Source organism: Erythrolamprus reginae, chromosome 11 (genome assembly GCF_031021105.1).
Source record: "Erythrolamprus reginae isolate rEryReg1 chromosome 11, rEryReg1.hap1, whole genome shotgun sequence".
Taxonomy (NCBI): Eukaryota; Metazoa; Chordata; class Lepidosauria; order Squamata; family Dipsadidae; genus Erythrolamprus; species Erythrolamprus reginae.
This window is the reverse complement of record NC_091960.1, coordinates 34,130,523-34,153,201: the sequence shown is the minus strand read 5'-3', so window position 1 is coordinate 34,153,201 and position 22,679 is coordinate 34,130,523. Positions and strand designations below refer to the sequence as shown.

The 22,679-nt window shown below is 41.9% G+C and overlaps 1 protein-coding gene across 1 annotated transcript in view; it reads left to right on the top strand.

Moving 5' to 3' along the window:
* Positions 1-22,679, top strand: part of MAP3K6 (mitogen-activated protein kinase kinase kinase 6) — a 105,065-nt gene that overhangs the window by 9,497 nt on the left and 72,889 nt on the right. Inside the window, exon 2 of the mRNA XM_070764158.1 lies at positions 16,333-16,472. Within this exon, the coding sequence (XP_070620259.1) occupies positions 16,333-16,472 (140 nt within the window). The remainder of the gene's footprint in view (positions 1-16,332; positions 16,473-22,679) is intronic.

The window sequence follows — 22,679 nt, the reverse complement described above, 5'->3', positions numbered from 1 at the left end:
GAAACATTTAAATATGTTAAAGGGTTAAATAGGGTTCAGGAGGGAAGTGTTTTCAATAGGAAAGTGAACACAAGAACAAGGGGACACAATCTGAAGTTAGTTGGGGGAAAGATCAAAGGCAACATGAGAAAATATTATTTTACTGAAAGAGTAGTAGATCCTTGGAACAAACTTCCAGCAGACGTGGTTGGTAAATCCACAGTAACTGAATTTAAACATGCCTGGGATAAACATATATCCATCCTAAGATAAATCACAGGAAATAGTATAAGGGCAGACTAGATGGACCATGAGGTCTTTTTCTGCCGTCAGTCTTCTATGTTTCTATGTTTATTATTATTATTATTATTATTATTATTATTATTATTATTATTATTATTATTTAATTTATATGCCACCCAACTCCCGGAGGACTCCCGGAGGGCTTTCCCTGGGTGGCTGGGATAACATTCCACCTTGGGCCTCTCTGCTATCGGCATTTACTTTTGTTGTGTATTTGTGGGTTTGAGGCATGGTTTGTTTTGTTTTGTTTTTCGACTCGTGGCATCCGCCTGAACAAGTCCCTGCGGTTTTCTTGACAAGATTTCGCAAGTTCGTTTGCTCCTGTCTCAAAAGTGCATTTTTTTCCTTGCAAAGGAAACCGAATGTCTTTTTCTTCTCCCCCTTGAGAGGAGGAAGAGGAAGATTTGCTTCTCATCCAAGAAGCTTTGTCAGTTCTGATGGCATTGGTGGTAATGGAAGGATTAATAATAAAAATAATAATAATAATAGTAGCAGTAGTAGTAATAATAATAATTATTATTATTATCATCATCATCATCATCATAAATAATTTTAAAAACCAACAGACAATCTGTAAAGCAGACTCTGTAAAGAAACAGATGAAACAATCGATCACATACTCAGCTGCTGCAAAAAGATTGCACAGACTGACTACAAGCATAGACATGATGCTGTGGCACAGATGATCCACTGGAACTTGTGCCAGAACTACCATTTACCAGTGGCAAAGAACTGGTGGGATCATAAGCCCGAAAAAGTGGTCGAAAATGAGCAAGCAAAACGACTGACTGAATTCTGAAGCATAACACACCAGACATTGTGATCGTGGAGAAAAAGAAAGTATGGATCATCGACATCGCAATCCCAGGAGACAGCAGAATTGAGGAGAAGCAGCTAGAGAAATTAGTGAAATACGAAGATCTAAAAATCGAGCTGCAACGACTCTGGCATAAGCCCGTGAAAGTGGCTGGGCGCAGTGCCAAAGGATCTCAGCGGACATTTGAAAACCATCGGAATTGACAAAATCTCCATCTGTCAATTGCAAAAGGCTGCTTTACTGGGATCGGCAAACATAATTCACCACTACATCACGCAGTCCTAGGGGCTTGGGAAGCGCCCGACTGGTGATGAAATATGAAATCCAGCATAGTGATGATCTCGTTTGCTCTGTTGTACTGACATAATAATAATAATAATAATAATAATAATAATAATAATAATAATAATAATAATAATTGGATTTATATGCTGCCTCTCTCCAAGGACTCAGGGCAGCTTACAACATATAAAAAACAGTAACAATATCTTAAATCCAATATTTAATATACTGCTAAAAATAAAATAAAAGGAACACTTAAACAACACAATATAACTCCAAGTAAATCAAACTTCTGTGAAATCAAACCATCCACTTAGGAAGCAACACTGACTGACCATCCATTTCACCTGCTGTTGTGCACATTCAACTTTGTACAGAACAAAGGATTCAATGAGAATATTTCATGTGTTCAGATCGAGGATGTGTTATTTGAGTGGTTCCCTTTATTTTTTTGAGCAGCATATAAAGTAGCTAGTCTAAAATTCAAATTTGTTAAAAATCACTCTAATTCATACGATCAAGCATCCATTCCATTCATCGGTCAGGGGCTAATTATCTTCAAGTTCTTGCGGAAGGCAAGGAGGGTGGGGGCAGTATGAATCTCTGGGGGGCCCCCACAGGGAAGGCTCTACCGCTAGGTCCTGCCAAGCGACATTGTCTGGTTGACGGGACCTGGAGGAGGCTGACTCTGTGGGACTTAACTGGCCGTGGGATTTGTGTGGTCCCATAAGTAATCTGGTCCGATGCCATATAGGGCTTTGTAGGTGCATCACCAACACTTTATACATTTATACAAGAAAATGTGGCTTAACAAAGTGTGTGAATATAGGTAACGTGATGCTACAAGAATGGTGGAAGGTCTTAAGTATAAAACGTATCAGGAAAGACTTAATGAACTCAATCTGTATAGTCTGGAGGACAGAAGGGAAAGGGGGGGACATGATCGAAACATTTAAATATGTTAAAGGGTTAAATAGGGTTCAGGAGGGAAGTGTTTTCAATAGGAAAGTGAACACAAGAACAAGGGGACACAATCTGAAGTTAGTTGGGGGAAAGATCAAAGGCAACATGAGAAAATATTATTTTACTGAAAGAGTAGTAGATCCTTGGAACAAACTTCCAGCAGACGTGGTTGGTAAATCCACAGTAACTGAATTTAAACATGCCTGGGATAAACATATATCCATCCTAAGATAAATCACAGGAAATAGTATAAGGGCAGACTAGATGGACCATGAGGTCTTTTTCTGCCGTCAGTCTTCTATGTTTCTATGTTTATTATTATTATTATTATTATTATTATTATTATTATTATTATTTAATTTATATGCCACCCAACTCCCGGAGGACTCCCGGAGGGCTTTCCCTGGGTGGCTGGGATAACATTCCACCTTGGGCCTCTCTGCTATCGGCATTTACTTTTGTTGTGTATTTGTGGGTTTGAGGCATGGTTTGTTTTGTTTTGTTTTTCGACTCGTGGCATCCGCCTGAACAAGTCCCTGCGGTTTTCTTGACAAGATTTCGCAAGTTCGTTTGCTCCTGTCTCAAAAGTGCATTTTTTTCCTTGCAAAGGAAACCGAATGTCTTTTTCTTCTCCCCCTTGAGAGGAGGAAGAGGAAGATTTGCTTCTCATCCAAGAAGCTTTGTCAGTTCTGATGGCATTGGTGGTAATGGAAGGATTAATAATAAAAATAATAATAATAATAGTAGCAGTAGTAGTAATAATAATAATTATTATTATTATCATCATCATCATCATCATAAATAATTTTAAAAACCAACAGACAATCTGTAAAGCAGACTCTGTAAAGAAACAGATGAAACAATCGATCACATACTCAGCTGCTGCAAAAAGATTGCACAGACTGACTACAAGCATAGACATGATGCTGTGGCACAGATGATCCACTGGAACTTGTGCCAGAACTACCATTTACCAGTGGCAAAGAACTGGTGGGATCATAAGCCCGAAAAAGTGGTCGAAAATGAGCAAGCAAAACGACTGACTGAATTCTGAAGCATAACACACCAGACATTGTGATCGTGGAGAAAAAGAAAGTATGGATCATCGACATCGCAATCCCAGGAGACAGCAGAATTGAGGAGAAGCAGCTAGAGAAATTAGTGAAATACGAAGATCTAAAAATCGAGCTGCAACGACTCTGGCATAAGCCCGTGAAAGTGGCTGGGCGCAGTGCCAAAGGATCTCAGCGGACATTTGAAAACCATCGGAATTGACAAAATCTCCATCTGTCAATTGCAAAAGGCTGCTTTACTGGGATCGGCAAACATAATTCACCACTACATCACGCAGTCCTAGGGGCTTGGGAAGCGCCCGACTGGTGATGAAATATGAAATCCAGCATAGTGATGATCTCGTTTGCTCTGTTGTACTGACATAATAATAATAATAATAATAATAATAATAATAATAATAATAATAATAATAATAATAATTGGATTTATATGCTGCCTCTCTCCAAGGACTCAGGGCAGCTTACAACATATAAAAAACAGTAACAATATCTTAAATCCAATATTTAATATACTGCTAAAAATAAAATAAAAGGAACACTTAAACAACACAATATAACTCCAAGTAAATCAAACTTCTGTGAAATCAAACCATCCACTTAGGAAGCAACACTGACTGACCATCCATTTCACCTGCTGTTGTGCACATTCAACTTTGTACAGAACAAAGGATTCAATGAGAATATTTCATGTGTTCAGATCGAGGATGTGTTATTTGAGTGGTTCCCTTTATTTTTTTGAGCAGCATATAAAGTAGCTAGTCTAAAATTCAAATTTGTTAAAAATCACTCTAATTCATACGATCAAGCATCCATTCCATTCATCGGTCAGGGGCTAATTATCTTCAAGTTCTTGCGGAAGGCAAGGAGGGTGGGGGCAGTATGAATCTCTGGGGGGCCCCCACAGGGAAGGCTCTACCGCTAGGTCCTGCCAAGCGACATTGTCTGGTTGACGGGACCTGGAGGAGGCTGACTCTGTGGGACTTAACTGGCCGTGGGATTTGTGTGGTCCCATAAGTAATCTGGTCCGATGCCATATAGGGCTTTGTAGGTGCATCACCAACACTTTATACATTTATACAAGAAAATGTGGCTTAACAAAGTGTGTGAATATAGGTAACGTGATGCTACAAGAATGGTGGAAGGTCTTAAGTATAAAACGTATCAGGAAAGACTTAATGAACTCAATCTGTATAGTCTGGAGGACAGAAGGAAAAGGGGGGACATGATCGGAACATTTAAATATGTTAAAGGGTTAAATAAGGTCCAGGAGGGAAGTGTTTTTAATAGGAAAGTGAACACAAGAACAAGGGGACACAATCTGAAGTTAGTTGGGGGAATGATCAAAGGCAAGATGAGAAAATATTATTTTACTGAAAGAGTAGTAGATCCTTGGAACAAACTTCCAGCAGACGTGGTTGGTAAATCCACAGTAACTGAATTTAAACATGCCTGGGATAAACATAGATCCATTGTAAGATAAAATACAGGAAATAGTATAAGGGCAGACTAGATGGACCATGAGGTCTTTTTCTGCCATCAATCTTCTATGTTTCTATGAATGAGGAAGGGAGGAAGGAAGGAAAGGAAGAAGAAAAGAAAGAGAAGAAAGGAAGAGGAGGAAGGAAGGAAGGAAGGAAGGAAGGGAAAGGAAGGATGGAAGGAAGGAAGGAAGGAAGAATCCACAGTAACTGAATGTAAACATGCCTGGGATAAACATAGATCCATCCTAAGATAAAATACAGGAAATAGTATAACGGCAGACTAGATGGACCATGAGGTCTTTTTCTGCCGTCAGTCTTCTATGTTTCTATATTTCTAATTCAAGACAGCTAAACTGATTTGCATATATAAGTCTAGGCCACCATGGGAGAGAACCGGTCTACATTATGAATTAATATTATATGCAAGGTAGGCAAAGGGAGACAAGTTGCTTCCAGACCTGGGAGGATCCCCTGGGAGATTGCCATTGAATAAGGAAATAGTTGCTGGAGGTGTTAAGTATGCAAAACACGCCTGGCTTCCATCATCAGTCAGAATCTGAGATTTGCATTTCCAGTTAGAGCTGCATAACACATCGGATTGGATTCCAGAAAGATGTCTCGGTGCTTGCGACTTCAAAGCCGCTGTATCTTTTTTTCTTGGATCGCACCGTCAGCGATGAAAATGGTGCAGTCATGACAAAAGAGGCAGCTACTTTAAAGGGTGGCGGCGAGGTATTGATCTTTTAAGATTCCCCCACCCGACCCTTAATTCTGGCGATCTGAATTCCGGCATGATAGAAAAAGTAGTTGAGAGAGAAGAGAAGAGAAAATAAGAAACAGATGAAACAATCGATCACATACTCAGCTGCTGCAAAAAGATTGCACAGACTGACTACAAGCATAGACACGATGCTGTGGCACAGATGATCCACTGGAACTTGTGCCGGAACTACCATTTCCCAGTGGCAAAGAACTGGTGGGATCATAAGCCTGAAAAAGCGGTCGAAAATGAGCAAGCAAAACTACTGTGGGACATCCGACTTCTGACTGACCGAATTCTGAAGCATAACACACCAGACATCCTGATTGCGGAGAAAAAGAAAGTATGGATCATCGACATCGCAATCCCAGGAGACAGCAGAATTGAGGAGAAGCAGCTAGAGAAATTAGTGAAATACGAAGATCTAAAAATCGAACTGCAACGACTCTGGCGTAAGCCAGTGAAAGTGGTTCCGACATGATAGAAAAAGTAGTTGAGAGCATAGTTCCCTCTAAGCTGAGCAGTGAGCAATCGCTCACTTAGAAATCATCATCAACTCAGAGTTTTCCAAACCTCCCCAGAAGCCGAGAGGGAAAGTGAGAGGGAAGGAGAGAGAGAGGAAGAGAGGAAGAGAGAGAAACAGATAGAAAAAAGAGAGGAAAGAAAAGAGAAAGAAAAAGAATGGGAGTAAGGAAGGGAAAGAAAATAAAAATCTAGTTTGAAACTAGCTCAACTATTTAAGTGGCATTTTGATATTGATAGAGTTGCCCTATTATGAGCTCACTGTTATAGACACACAGTACAGTATTTTATTTTGAAATTCTCTGAGGCAAAACAGGGTGGGTTTTTTATTTGTCTGTCTGTCTGTCTGTCTGTCTGTCTGTCTGTCTGTCTGTCTATCTATCTATCTATCTGTTTATTCTATGTCGCCCAGTCCCAAAGGGACTGTCGCTCAGACACTATACTTTTCCGCCCACACCGAAAAAAAATTAGAGGGTACATTGGTTGAGAGAAGAGAAGGGAAGAGAAGAGAAGATAGAAGAGAAGAGAAGGAAAAATTATTATTATTATTATTATTATTATTATTATTATTATTATTATTATTATTTATTAGATTTGTATGCCGCCCCTCTCCGTAGACTCAGGGTGGCTCACAGCAATAACAAAGACATTGTAAAAACAAATCTAATAATTTAAAAAACACTAAAAACCCCATTATTAAAAGCAAACATACACACAAACATACCATGTATAAACTGTATAGGCCCGGGGAAGATATGTCAGTTCCCCCATGCCTGATGGCAGAGATGGGTTTTAAGGAGTTTATGAAAGACAAGGAGGGTGGGGGGCAATTCTGATCTCCGGGGGGGAACTGATTCCAGAGGGTCGGGGCCGCCACAGAGAAGGCTCTTCCCCTGGGTCCCGCCAAACGACATTGTTTAGTCGACAGGACCCGGAGAAGGCGAACTCTGTGGGACCTAACAGGTCGCTGGGATTCGTGCGGCAGAAGGCGGTCCTGGAGATATTCTGCTCCGATGCCATGAAGGGCTTTATAGGTCATAACCGAGACCGCCTGCTGCCGCACGAATCCCAGCGACCGATTAGGTCCCACAGAGTGGGCCTTCTCCGGGTCCCGTCAACTAAACAATGTCAGTTGGCGGGCCCCAGGGGAATAGCCTTCTCTGTGGCGGCCCCGGCCCTCTGGAGCCAACTCCCCCCGGAGATTAGAACTGCCCCTACTCTCCTTGCCTTTCGTAAGCTCCTTAAGACCCACCTGTGTCGTCAGGCATGGGGGAACTGAGACATCTCCCCCGGGCATATACAATTTATGAATGGTATGTGTGTATGTATGTTTGTTTAGAAAATGGGGTTTTTAAAATGTTTTTAGTAGAAATTTAGATTTGTTGTAAATTGTTTTTTGCACTTTGTTGTGAGCCGCCCCAAGTCTGCGGAGAGGGGCGGCATACAAATCTAAATAAACACAAACAAACATAAACACATAACCAACACTTTGAATTGTGATCGGAAACTGATCAGCAACCAATGCAGACTGCGGAGTGTTGAAGTAACATGGGCATACTTTGGAAAGCCCATGATTGCTCTCGCAGCTGCATTCTGCACGACCTGAAGTTTCCGAACACTCTTCAAAGGTAGCCCCATGTAGAGAGCATTACAGTAGTCGAGCCTCGAGGTGATGAGGGCATGAGTGACTGTGAGCAGTGACTCCCGGTCCAAATAGGGCGGCATACAAATCTAATAAATTATTATTAATTATTATTATTATCATTCTGCTGTGTGCAGAACGGCTCTTCCCAAGACAGGTCAGGAAGTGCCGTGTAGGAAAAGGGAAAATCTCTGCAAATGAATGACATTAGTAGTGGACCAGGACAGAAGCAATGTAATTACAACGGATGTGAGAACGAGCCTCCTCTTAATCAGCCCTTGCCTGACAGGCAGAGCAAGTTAAAACTTGGACAGCTTGTCAAAAACTGTCACCCCACAATCCAGTGTGTCCCAAGAGACTCAACGTCAGCACTTTGGCACCCAGCTACGCACACACCTTTCCGCGGACCTCCTCCTTTAATTAAAGTTTGCCTTCCAGGTGCAACCACCATTATTATTATCCCTGCTGAATTTCTCTGCAGTGTTCATTTCCTGCAGAATGCCTGATGTAGTCTTGCTGGAGGCGTTGCCGGAAATGTAGGTGGCAGATTAGTGAATGGATTTGGAGCACTGTTAATGCCTTATGCACGCTCACATGGCCAGCGAGGATAGAGGAAGCTCCCCAGAGCATCATTTCCCTGGAGCCAGATTTATTATTTATTATTAGATTTGTATGCCGCCCCTCTCCGTAGACTCTGGGCGGCTAACAACTATCTATCTATCTATCTATCTATCTATCTATCTATCTATCTATCTATCTATCTATCTATCTATTTATGTACAGTGATACCTTGTCTTACAAACTTAATTGGTTCTGAGATGAGGTTCTTATGGTGAAAAGTTTGTAAGACGAAACAATGTTTCCCATAGGAATCAATGGAAAAGCGATTAATGTGTGCAAGCCCAAAATTCACCCCTTTTGCCAGTCGACGCGCCCGTTTTTGCACTGCTGAGGCTCCCCTCCATGGGAAACCCCACCTCCAGACTTCTGTGTTTTTGTGATGCTACAGGGGAATCCCAGCAAGAGAATCCCAGCATCGCAAAAATGAGTGCTTCGCTGGCAATGGAAGTCCGGAGGTGGGGTTTCCCAGCGAAGGGAGCATCAGTGAAATCACAGCATCGCAAAAACACCGAAGTCCTCGAAACCCCACCTCCGGACCTCTGTGTTTTTGCGATGCTGCAATTTCACTGAGGCTCCCCTCGCTGGGAAACCGCACCTCCGGACTTCCATTGCCAGCGAAGCACCCGCTTTTGCACTGCACGGAAGTCTGGAGGTGGGGTTTCCCAGCGAAGGGAACATCCATGAAATCCTAGCAGCGCAAAAACGGGTGCTTCGCTGGCAACGGAAGTCTGGAGGCGGGTCATCCCAGCGGCGGCAGTGGGTTTGTAAGGTGAAAATAGTTTGTAAGAAGAGGCAAAAAAATCTTAAACCCCGGGTTTGTATCTTGAAAAGTTTGTATGATGAGGCGTTTATAAGATGAGGTATCACTGTATTTATGTATTTATGTATTTATTTATTTGTTTGTTTGTTTATTTGTTTGTTTGTTTGTTTATTTAATTTTATTTATTTATTTATTTATTTATTTATTTATTTATTTATTTATTCGATTTTTATGCCGCCCTTCTCCTTAGACTCAGGGCGGCTTACAACATGTTAGCCATAGCACTTTTTAACAGAGCTAGGCTATTGCCCCCACAATCTGGGTCCTCATTTTACCCACCTCGGAAGGATGGAAGGCTGAGTCAACCTTGAGCCGGTGATGAGATTTGAACCGCTGACCTTCAGATCTATAGTCAGCTTCAGTGGCCTGCAGGCCAGCACTCTACCTGCTGCGCCACCCCGGCTCATGTACAATAATAAAAAACAGCATATAACAAATCTAATATTTAAAGATGAGAGGTAACCCCGTCTGAACAGAACGGACAGCTCATCGCAATCAACTCCCCTTACAGGGTGCGTTCCAAAGGTAATGCAATTATTTTTTTAAAAAAGTAATTTATTGAACAAATTTGCACAAACACTTAAAATTCTTCAAAGTACTGTCCTTGGGCCTCTACACATTTTTTCCAGTGAGTCTGCTATGACCGATACGTGCCCTGGAAGGTGTCTTCAGGTACCTCTTGCAAGGTCTTCGTCATGGCTGATTGGATCTCTTCTATGGATGAAAAACGGGTTCCTTTCAGGGTTGGGAACAAAAAGAAGTCTGCTGGGGCGATGTCAGGACAATAGGGGGGATGGGGCAGCGTTGGCACCTGGTGTTTGGCCAGGAACTCGCGGACTCGTAGCACGTTGTGGCAAGGTGTGTTTTTCATCCATAGAAAGATCCAATCAGCCGTGATGAAGACCTTGCGAGAGGTCCTGGAAGACGCCTTCTAGGGCGCGTACCGGTCATGGCAGAGTTGCTGGAAAAAACGTGTAGAGGCCCAAGGACAGTACTTTGAAGAATTTTAAATGTTTGTGCAAATCTGCTCAGTAAATTACTTTTTAAAAAAGTAATTGCATTACTTTTGGAACGCATCCTGTAGGTCAAATAGATGCGGGACAATTCAACAATTCAGTTTATTTATTAATTGGACTTGCAGTCTATTTCTAACCAATCATTCTCCACTTGTTGCCATTTAGATTTAGATTAGATTTAGATTTATTGGATTTATATGCCGCCCCTCTCCGCAGACTCGGGGCGGCTCACAACAATGGCAAAAACAGTACATAGTGACAAATCTAATATTTACCAATCTAATTACAGTTTTAGGTTTAAAAAAATCATAAAAGCAACCCCAATATATCTAAAAAACAAGCACACAATCAATCATACACCAAAACAACATGGGCAAGGGGGAGATGTTTCAATTCCCCCATGCCTGACGGCAGAGGTGGGTATTAAGGAGTTTACAAAAGGCAAGGAGGGTGGGGGCAATCCTAATCTCTGGGGGGAGCTGGTTCCAGAGGGTCGGAGCCACCACAGAGAAGGCTCTTCCCCTGGGTCCCGCCAGACGACATTGTTTAGTCGACAGGACCCGGAGAAGGCCAACTCTGTGGGACCTAACCGGTCGCTGGGATTTGTGCGGCAGAAGGCGGTCCCGGAGATATTCTGGTCCGATGCCATGAAGGTCTTTATAGGGCTTTGCAAACAACATGTTTGCTTTGGAGTCTTTGGAGGCTGAGATAAGTGTGGAGGAAGAACAGCTGGGGCCTCTTCCAGAACAGCTGGAATGTATGGACAGAGCTGTCAGGAGAGAAGAACAACTGAACACAAGGAGTAGACTCAGGATGCAAGGCACACATGGACCTTGAATGGCCCCTCCCTGGCTGGGGAATAAACAGAAGGAAAGGGGAGTGGTGGTCGTAGCAGACAACAGTTCAGATTTCTGAAGATTTGGCTCATCATATTTTGTGTCTCAGAGATAAAGCGACCAGATTATAATTTAGCTAAAGTGAGACATCATTGCTGGGGGTGGGGGGGATGGATGACTTTTGTGTGTGTGTGTAAAAATACCTTTAGGATAGCGGCCGTGTGCAGGGGTGTGATTCCTCTTGGCCCGGACAGTGCAGGGCCGCTTGTTGAGGAAGGTGGCAGCCTGGACAGTGTCCGTGGGGTGGCTCAGGACCCCCCGTGGATGAGCAGGAGGCGGGTGAGCGAGGGGCATCTTTTTTGAGGAGGCGGTGGAAGGGGAAATTTTCTTGCGTTCCTTCATGCCAGCTTTTTCCGGCTGTAAAGGCGTGTGGGGACTTCCAATTCCCGAAATTCCCCATAGTACTTTTGGAAAACTTAAGAAATTTTAGAAATAACTATATTGTCACTTTGAATGCACCCTAAATCGCCGTACGTTATATTCTCCAAAACTAAGACTAACAGACTCAAACTCAACCCGGATAAGACGGAGTGGCTGTGGGTTCTGCCTCCCAAGGACAATTCCATCTGTCTGTCCATAACCCTGGGGGAGGGAATTATTGACCCCCTCAGAGAGGGTCCGCAACTTGGGCGTCCTCCTCGATCCACAGCTCACATTAGGGAAACATCTTTCAGCTGTGGCGAGGGGGGCGTTTGCCTAGGTTCGCCTGGTGCACCAGTTGTGGCCCTACTTGGACCGGGACTCACTTCTCACAGTCACTCATGCCCTCATCACCTCGAGGTTCGACTACTGTAATGCTCTCTACATGGGGCTACCTTTGAAAAGTGTTCGGAAACTTCAGATCGTGCAGAATGCAGCTGCGAGAGCAATCATGGGCTTCCCAAGGTATGCCCATGTTACACCAACACTCCGCAGTCTGCATTGGTTGCCGATCAGTTTCCGGTCACAATTCAAAGTGTTGGTTATGACCTATAAAGCCCTTCATGGCATCGGATCAGAATATCTCCGGGACCACCTTCTGCTGCATGAATCCCAGCTACCGGTTAGGTCCCACAGAGTTGGCCTTCTCCGGGTCCCGTCGACTAAGCAATGTCGTTTGGCGAGACCCAGGAGAAGAGCCTTCTCTGTGGCGGCCCCGACCCTCTGGAACCAGCTCCCCCCAGATATCAGAGTTGCCCCCACCCTCCTTGCCTTTCGCAAGCTCCTTAAAACCCACCTCTGTCGTCCGGCATGGGGGAATTGAAATTTCCCTTCCCCCTAGGCTTATAGAATTTATACATGGTATGTCTGTATGTATGAGTGGTTCTTTAAATTGGGGTTTTAAAGATTATTTTTAATATTAGATTTGTTTACATTGCCTTTTTATATTGTTGTTAGCCGCCCCGAGTCTTCGGAGAGGGGCGGCATACAAATCTAATAAATAAATAAATGAAAATAAATAAATAAGGTAACCAGATGTCCCATTTTTTAAAAAACCAGGACTTTTTAAAAATGCCGCAGGACGCAGGACAAATTGCTCAAAAGCGGGACTGCCCCTCCAAAAGCAGGATGTCTGGTCACCTTACTCAGAGATTGCTCGCCCGAACTTAATTTGCAGCTTTGTATCCGGGAGCTCAACGCCTGGCAATTATTGCAAGGAACAGATGAGCTCTGCTACTGCAGTTAATTCTTGGAAGGACGATGGGCTGGACTTTTCGGTCTGTCAATGCCATTATTTCACAGGAGATAAATAAAGAGGTTTTTTGGGGGGGACAAGAAGTCAGTTTCTGGTTAAAGCTGGGTCACGACAACCATTTCCACCTTCAACCGATATGCGCAGTTGTCATCTCAGAAGAATTTAAGATGAAATACACCCGAGGATTATCTGACCTTTCGTCCACCCCTCTCAAATAGGAAAAAGCAGTGATGGGTATAGATAAAACAGACAAACGTTAATCCCCTTAGATAAAATAATTGCTGTGATTAAAAATAAAACAATGCTGTCGGACCCCGCTTACAATTCTGAGAAAGATTATGATCAGATTAATGAGCAGCCTCCGATTATAAATCTCCCCCTTGTGCTTCTTTTTATCTTTAAATTGCACTGGACAACTTTTCAAAAACGTTATTTTATAAAGTAGGCCAGATCGCCTTAGGAAAAGGGCAGAACAACTTGGCCAGGACATTAAATAGGAGTATTCCTGTGCGAAAGAGAAAAAGGGCTCTGGGAGGTGTTTTGTTTTGTTTTTACGAGTCTTTCTCTTGCAATTATTTATATGCACATATCTGATCATCTAATAGATAAGTGTAGCAACAATCTTCAAGAACAAGAAGGTTAGAAACAATTCCTGCAAGCAATTATACATGCACTTAAAAAGCAGCAAGAAAAAAAATTCAAGGAATGGAATGGAATGGATTGGTATAAGTGGCACTAAGACTGTTTAGTTCATCTCTTTTGGTATTGTTTAAATGGACCAGTGGTGGTTTTCCAAGATTTTAGCCTGGGTCCTTTGTTCTGCCTAGGACTGTGATGGTGAACCTATGGCACACATTATTATTATTATTATTATTATTATTATTATTATTAATAATAATAATATTATTATTAATATTATTATTATTATTATTATTATTATTATTATTATTATTATTAGAAACATAGAAGACTGACGGCAGAAAAAGACCTCATGGTCCATCTAGTCTGCCCTTATACTATTTCCTGTATTTTATCTCAGGATGGATATATGTTTATCCCAGGCATGTTTAAATTCAGTTACTGTGGATTTACCAACCACGTCTGCTGGAAGTTTGTTCCAAGGATCTACTACTCTATCATCAACATCATCATCATCATCATCATCATCATCATCATCATTATTATTATTATTATTATTATTATTATTATTATTATTATTATAAACATAGAAACATCGAAGACTGACGGCAGAAAAAGACCTCATGGTCCATCTAGTCTGCCCTTATACTATTTTCTGTATTTTATCTTAGGATGGATCTATGTTTATCCCAGGCATGTTTAAATTCAGTTACTGTGGATTTACCAACCACGTCTGCTGGAAGTTTGTTCCAAGGATCTACTACTCTATTATTATTATTATTATTATTATTATTATTATTATTATTATTATTATTATTATTATTATTTAGATTTGTATGCCGCCCCTCTCCAAAAACTCGAGGTGGCTCACAGAATACAATACAAAAATAATATGTGTACAAATCTAATAGTTAAAACTATAAGCTAAAATCCAATTATATTAAAAAGCAGTCAATTGACTCAATCACATCCACACATAACATTTAGTGATCAGAAGTGGGGGCATGATCTAATTGCCCCCTGCCTGGCAACATAGAGGGATTTTTAGGGTCTTGTGAAAGGTGAGGAGGTGGGGGCAGTATGAATCAATGGAGGGAGCTGATTCCAGAGGTACAGGGCCGCCACAGAGAAGGCTCTTCCCCTAGGTTCCCCCAGACGACATTGTTTAGTCGATGGGACCCAGAGAAGGCCAACTCTGTGGGACCTAATCAGTCAATGGGATTTGTGTGGTAGAACGTGGTCCCGTAAGTAATCTGGTCCGATGCCTGGGCCTCCGAGATCAAACACAAACCTGATGTGGCCCTTCATGAAATCGAGTTGGACACGATCTGATCTCTTTTCTTCCTCTCCAAGAATTGATGAATTGCACAGGAGGGTTTGGGTGCTAGCTGCAAAGCTGCGTGGAATTCCAAAACTGTTGGTGGACAATGAACAGCAGCAGGGTGTGGTCTTTAAAGACGTTATGTTATGTTTTGGGGGAACTTTATGTCCCTAATAGCCAGAATGCTTTCTTCTTTGTTGGTGCAAGAAGGTGGCTCATGATGAATGAAATTGGCCTTAGTAAACTGCCCTTGGCTGCTAGCCAGATGTGGGCCGTGCGGAAACATTGTGTTCTGTCTGGACGGGCCACCGGTCAGAATAAAAATCACACACACCCTCAGAGGACATTGTACACTCAAAGTACATTGATATTAAATTGTCCAGCTACAAAATAGTGAATAGTTCCAACTCAAAATTAGTCAATTCTGACAGTGTTCCCTGTTTAATTGTCTGTGAGATAAAAACAGGTCGTGGGCTGGAAGTGAAACTCATTAGGGGAAATTCCTTTGAAGTGATTCTGTCAATCAACTAGACTTACAGTTTCTCTAGAGCCTTTTCAGAGGGATGCAGATTTTATGAGTTATAGCAATCTGAAAGCATAAAGTGCTCCCAGAACTCTGAAGCTCACATGTGGCCATTATTTTACAAACGTTGTTCGCCAAGCCCACTTATCCCCAGACTGTCCCTTATATAGTGACAAGGTGTGGCCAAGTGTTCCCTAGAACTACTAACACCGAGACCCCAATCCTTTCAGATACTCTTGTCTGGACATAGTTCTCCTCACTCTGGCGTCTAACATGGGCTTGTCCTCTAATTCATCTTCCTCCTCTGACTCACTCAATACCATAATCCCAGTGACCAGTTAGGTCCCGCAGAGTTGGCCTTCTCTGGGTCCCGTCAACTAAACAATGTTGTTTGGCGGGACCCAGGGGAAGAGCCTTCTCTGTGGCAGCTCCGACCCTTTGGAACCAACTCCCCCCAGATATCAGAGTTGCCCCCACCCTCCTTGCCTTTCGTAAGCTCCTTAAAACCCACCTCTGTCGTCAGGCATGGGGGAATTGAGACTTTCCCTCCCCCTAGGCTTATAAAATTTATGCATGGTATGTTAGTATGTGTGATTGGTTTCTAAATTGGGGTTTTAAATTAACTTAAATATTAGATTTGTTTACATTGTATTATTATTGCTGTGAGCCGCCCCGAGTCTGCGGAGAGGGGCGGCATAGAAATCTGATTAATAGATAGATAGATAGATAGATAGATAGATAGATAGATAGATAGATAGATAGATAGATAGATAGATAGATAGATAGATAGATAACTGGGGGTGCTACAGTCTCTGGTTGATCCTCAGTCTCTAGCTCCTCCTTACTCTCAGACTCAAGGGTCAAGAACGCTAGGATACCAATACATATCCGTCTCCTGGTCGTCGAAATCTGTGACCAGCTGAGCCAGACATGGACCAGTTACAACACATTGAAGGGATGGTATTTTATGGTTGATATCTGCCCTTTCTACCTTTGCAGATGTGGTGGTTGTGGAGATGAGCAACAGCTTGTGTCAGCCTTCACTTTTCTATCACCTGGGAGTCCGCGAGAGCTTCAGCATGACCAACAATATTCTCCTTTGCTGCTATACCGATCTTCCAGAATTGCAAGCTCTCCGTGTGAGTATGGTCACAGGACAGTTCCAATAAAAGGGAATATATGTAGTCCCAGGGTTGATATGAACAATACAGTGGTGCTCTCTGAGCTTGGTTGTTTGCTTAGAGATGTTTCATTACCCAACTAAGTGGTGTATTTTTGGAGTATAAGATGCACCGGAATATAAGACGCACCTTAGTTTTGGGGAAGGAAAATAGGGAAAAGAATCTGCTTACCAGGTATTCATCTGGCTAGGGTCCTTAACCAGCATATTATTTTATCCCTTTAAAAAAACTTTATTCGGAGAGAGTAACAATGAAAGAGCTTGCAAGCCAGTAAGAGCTGGGAATATCATTAGCACCTGGAAAGAAACATTTGGAGCAAGTAGAACAGTGGGAAAAATCCTGCAAAGATTTAGGGCTTGGAAAACATACTTTGCAGAGAGTAATAATGAAAGAGCTTGCAAGCTAGTAAGAGCTGGGAACATTGTTAGCACCTGGTTAGGGATGGAAAGAAACTTACTCGGAGCAAGTTAGAGCAATGAAAGAAATTCTGCAAAGACTTAGGGCTTGGAAAACATTATTTGCAGAGAGTAACAATGAAAGAGCCTGCAAGGTAAAAGCTGGGAAGATCGTTAGCAGCTAGTTAGGGCTGGAAAAAAACAGCTACATTCAGAATATAAGACGCACTCAAATTATCAGCCTCTTTGAGGGAGGAAAAAGGTGCGTCTTACACTCTGAAAAATACGGTAACACAATCAGCACTATCATAATACAGCAGTGCTATCCACAGTACTTGGTGTTGTTGCCAAGTTGGGTAATGAAACTTCTGCAAGCAAACAATGCCGCTTGGCGGGACCCAGGGGAAGAGCCTTCTCTGTGGCAGTCCCGGCTCTCTGGAACCAACTCCCCCCAGAGATTAGAATTGCCCCCACCCTCCTTGCCTTTCGTAAGCTACTTAAAACCCACCTCTGCCGCCAGGCATGGGGGAATTGAGATCCTCTTTCCCCCTAGGCCTTTACAATTTTATGCATGGTATTTCTGTATGTATGTTTGGTTTTTATAATAAGGGTTTTTAACTGTTTTTAGTATTGGATTATTGTTATATACTGTTTTATTATTGCTGTTAGCCGCCCCGGGTCTCTGGAGAGGGGCGGCATACAAATCCAATAAATGAATGAATGAATGAATAAAAAAACAAACAAACAAATAAACAAACAAACAAACAAACCAAGCTCAGACAGCACCAAGAACGCTCACGGTGCAATTAAGAGTCACATTTTGCAGATTCAGCCATATTGAGAAGTTCAGGCTAGGTTGTTTTGAATCAGGGGTCCCCAAACCTGGCACCTTTAAGACTTGTGGACTTCAATTCCCAGAATTCTCCAGTCAGCATAGCTGAACTCCATCTGTATAGTCTGGAGGACAGAAGGGAAGAAAGGGGGGACATGATCGAAACATTTAAATATGTTAAAGGGTTTAATAAAGTTCAGGAGGGAAGTGTTTTTAATAGGAAAGTGAACACAAGAACAAGGGGACACAATCTGAGGTTAGTTGGGGGAAAGATCAGAAGCAACATGAGAAAAATATGATTTGACTGAAAGAGTAGTAGCTGCTTGGAACAAACTTCCAGCAGACGTGGTTGGTAAATCCACAGGAACTGAATTTAAACATGCCTGGGATAAACATAGATCCATCCTAAGATAAAATACAGGAAATAGTATAAGGGCAGACTAGATGGACCATGAGGTCTTTTTCTGCCGTCAATCTTCTATGTTTCTATGTCATTCTGGTAGTTGAAGTCCACAAGTCTTAAAAGTGCCAAGTTTGAAGACCTCTGCTTTGAATCAACTGTTTTTAAGTCAGAAAGAAGCAAGATATCAAATGCCTGGTACCTATTTTTCAAGGAAGCGAAGCACCAGACCTATTATTAAGGATTTTTTTTAAGACTAAAAAAAAGGAATACAAATTACTATAAAGTAAGAAAAAGAAAAGAATAAGAAAGAATTAAAAGAAAAAGCTAAAAGTTCAAGATAAGGGGCGGAAAATAAAAGAGAAATAGAAATAGAAAAGGAAAAAAATAATAAAATAAGAAAGATAGAAAGTAGCTTCTACAACAGTTTCTTCTTTACAACAGTTATAAGTGTATTTATAAGTTTAGCCCTTTATGTTACTGTGTTGTAGTTACAACGTAACTCCTATCTGTAATCTGCCCTATCTAATCATCAAAAACTATAAATTGTAAGTTTAGTTTTCGTTCTGCTTCATGCAAAAAGTCTAAGAAGGGATTTCCAGTAAGCAAATAAAACATAGATATTATCTTTTCTCTGAACAAAGAAGTCAATTTCCTGGCTATTTCAGGAAGTTCCATCTTCATGAACAGCCATTCCTGCATTGTGGGTTATGTCAAATCCATCCGTCTTTATGCATTCAATAATCTGGCTGAAATTATTGCGTACAAACATAAGGTTCTCTAACTTTTTCCAACTGGCCGTTTAGCAGCCCCAGAAACGACATAATCTGGTCTTAATCTCAAACCCATTTTATCCATCAATTCTATTTGATCTTCTATTTTCAAATTGTTTCGTTAAAGTACTCATCTTCCGTTTATCAATCTTAAAGTCTACTCGTATATTTTTAAAAAATGCATGATGGTTAAAGAAGGCTGTGCTTGTCAAATAGAAAGCTGACAGTTTGGGTTTGAAACTCGTGTGATGGGGTGAGCTCTCAGCTCCCATTACTTGTTCCGGTTCCTACCCAGTGTTGTGGTTAGCTCTGGCCCAGCTCCTGCCCCAAGGACTGTGGATGTGGGAGAGACATCCACATGCTGCAGGCCTGTTTTGCCCCCCCCCCCGTGGAATCTGCTGATGAAGGCTCCTCTGACCAAGAAGACATGAGTGACAGGGAGGAGGAGAGTGTGGCAGACAGCTCAGAAGGAGATCAATTCTCTAGCTCCTCCTTGGATTCAGAACAAGAGTTAAAGATACAGCCATGCATGCGGAGAGCGATGCATAGGCAGCAACAACTGAGAGATTATCAAAGAAAATGAGGCCACCTGTGGTTGGGTGGGGCTGTGGTCATTAGTGAGGCTGCTATAAATAGCAGCCTGTGGGTTTGGCCGTTGTGGAGGATTATCTGATCCTTGTGTTTCGTGACTGCTTTGCTGACTTCTGAATGTATGACTGTAACTTGTTGCTTGTATCCTAAGATTTTTATTAATATTGATTGTTTCTTCATTGCTTATTTGACCCCTATGACAATCCTTAAGTGTTGCACCACATGATTCTTGACAAATGTATCTTTTTCTTTTATGTACACTGAGAGCATCTGCACCAAGACAAATTCCTTGTGTGTCCAATCACACTTGGCCAATAAAGAATCTATTCTATTTTATTCTATTCTATTCTATTCCATTCCATTCCAATTCATTCTATTCAATTCCATTCCTATTCCATTCCTATTCCTATTTCTATTCTATTCTATTCTTTTTCAGCACAAGTGAATGCATTATCTGTAGGTACAGATGTATATATAGTATGACATTCCACAAAACAATCACCAACTTTATTATCACCTACAGCATTTAATCACAGGACTGTGACAGGGAGGGGAATATTTCCTTCCTGTCCCAGAGTGGGGGGTTTTCAAGTGATTTCTCAAGGTATTTCCACAGGAGGGAAGGGACATAGGTATTCTAAGAATATAGGAAACTGCTTTCTACTGAGTCACGCTGTTGGAAGTTCAATGTCAGCCCCACCCCAGGCAGTAATTTCAGCAAGCTCTTCCCAACACACCTTAATGGGCAGATGTCTCTGGGGATTGTCAGTCATCCAGGTCACGGTTGCCCCAAAGGCAGTTTTTTAAAGAGGCACCTGGACTTTCTGGTTTTTTTCTTTGAAGATGTTTATTTATTTATTTATTTGTTTATTTATTTGTTTATTTGTTTATTTGTTTATTTATTTGTTTGTTTGTTTTGTTTGTTTGTTTGTTTGTTTGTTTATTTATTTATTTATTTATTTATCTATCTATCTATCTATCTATTTATTTATTTATTTGATTTGTATACCGCCCCTCTCCGTAGACTCGGGGCGGCTAACAACAGTAATAAAAACAGCATATAACAATCCAATATTAAAACAGTTAAAAACCCTTATTATAAAACCAAACATACGTACAGACATACCATGCATAAAATTGTATAGGCCTGGGGGGAAAGGAATATCTCAGTTCCCCCATGCCTGGCGGCAGAGGTGGGTTTTAAGAAGCTTACGAAAGGCAAGGAGGGTGGGGGCAATTCTAATCTCTGGGGGGAGTTGGTTCCAGAGGGCCGGGGCCGCCACAGAGAAGGGTCTTCTCCTGGGTCCCACCAAGCGACATTGTTTAGTTGACGGGACCCGGAGAAGACCAACTCTGTGGGACCTAACTGGTTGTTGGGATTCGTGCAGCAGAAGGCGGTCCCTGAGATAATCTGGTCCGGTGCCATGAAGGGCTTTATAGGTCATAACCAACACTTTGAATTGTGACCGGAAACTGATCGGCAACCAATGCAGACTGCGGAGTGTTGGTGTGACATGGGCATATTTGGGGAAGCCCATGATTGCTCTCGCAGCTGCATTCTGCATGACCTGAAGTTTCCAAGCACTTTTCAAAGGTCGCCCCATGTAGAGAGCGTTGCAGTAGTCGAGCCTCGAGGTGATGAGGGCATGAGTGACGGTGAGGAGTGACTCCCTGTCCAAGTAGGGCCGCAACTGGTTCACCAGGCGGACCCGGGCGAACACCCCCCTTGCCACAGCTGAAAGATGTTTCTCTAATGTTTCCCTTCTCATCCCAGGAATCAGGAATTAATCAATGTTACCATAATAAAAATCTTAAGGATACAAACAACAAATTACTGTCATACAGTCATAAGGATGATAGGAAAGATGAGAAGATTAATAGTAATGCAAACCTAGTGAATAGTTTGTCAGTGTTGAGGGAATTATTTGTTTAGCAGAGTGATGGCATTTGGGGAAAAATGTTCTCGTGTCTAGTTGTCTTGGTGTGCCGTGTGCCACTCAGCTGACCCTGAGAACACAGATAAACATCCAAGTGGCCTCAAAGACTCTCTGAAAGGATGCAAATGATTAGTCTGCAAGGAATATAAATCCTTCCGTCCCCCACTATCCTGTCAGAGTTGAAGAAGCTTCTTGGGATGAGAAACGAAATGTCTTCAAAAGAAAAAACAAGAAAGTCCAGTTGCCTCCTGAAAAAGCAGCTTTGGGTTCATGGGCAGATGTTTCTACAGGCGCTGGATAACCCAGTAATGTAGTATATAATGGAAGAGGCTGGATAGTCCTCAAGTTACAACAGTTCATTTAGTGAACATTCGAAGTTACGACAACACTGGAAAATAGAAACATAGAAACACTGAAGATTCATGGCAGAAAAAGACCTCATGGTCCATCTAGTCTGCCCTTATACTATTTCCTGTATTTTATCTTAGGATGGTTCTATGTTTATCCCAGGCATGTTTACATTCAGTTCCTGTGGATTGACCAACCATGTCTGCTGGAAGTTTGTTCCAAGCATCTACTCCTCTTTCAGTCAAATCATATTTTCTCACGTTGCTTCTGATCTTTCCCCCCAACTAACCTCAGATTGTAACCCCTTGTTCTTGTGTTCACTTCCTATTGAAAACACTTCCCTCCTGAACCTTATTTAGCCCTTTCACATATTTAAATGTTTCGATTATGTCCCCACTTTTCCCTTCTGTCCTCCAGACTCTACAGATCGAGTTCATGAAGTCTCTCCTGATCAGTTTTATGCTTAAGACCTTCCACAATTTTTGTAGCCCGTCTTTGGACCCGTTCAATTTTGTCCATATCATTTTGTAGCTGAAGTCTCCAGAACTGAACACAGTATTAATGATTATATCTATTAATGAATAAAATAAAATTCTTGATGAGATGTAATGGCAACTAGCACTGTAAATTTGAATAAGGATGTCCTCCAGACTATACAGATGGAGTTCATGAAGTCTTTCCTGATCAGTTTTCTGCTTAAAACCTTCCACCATTCTTGTAGCCCGTCTTTGGACCCGTTCAATTTAATCCATATCTTTTTGCAGATGAGGTCTCCAGAACTGGACACAGTATTATTTCCAATGGGGTCTCACCAGCGCTCCATACAGCGGGATCACACTCTCCCTCTTCCTGCTTGTGATATCTCTAGCTATTCTACTTGCTTTCCCTA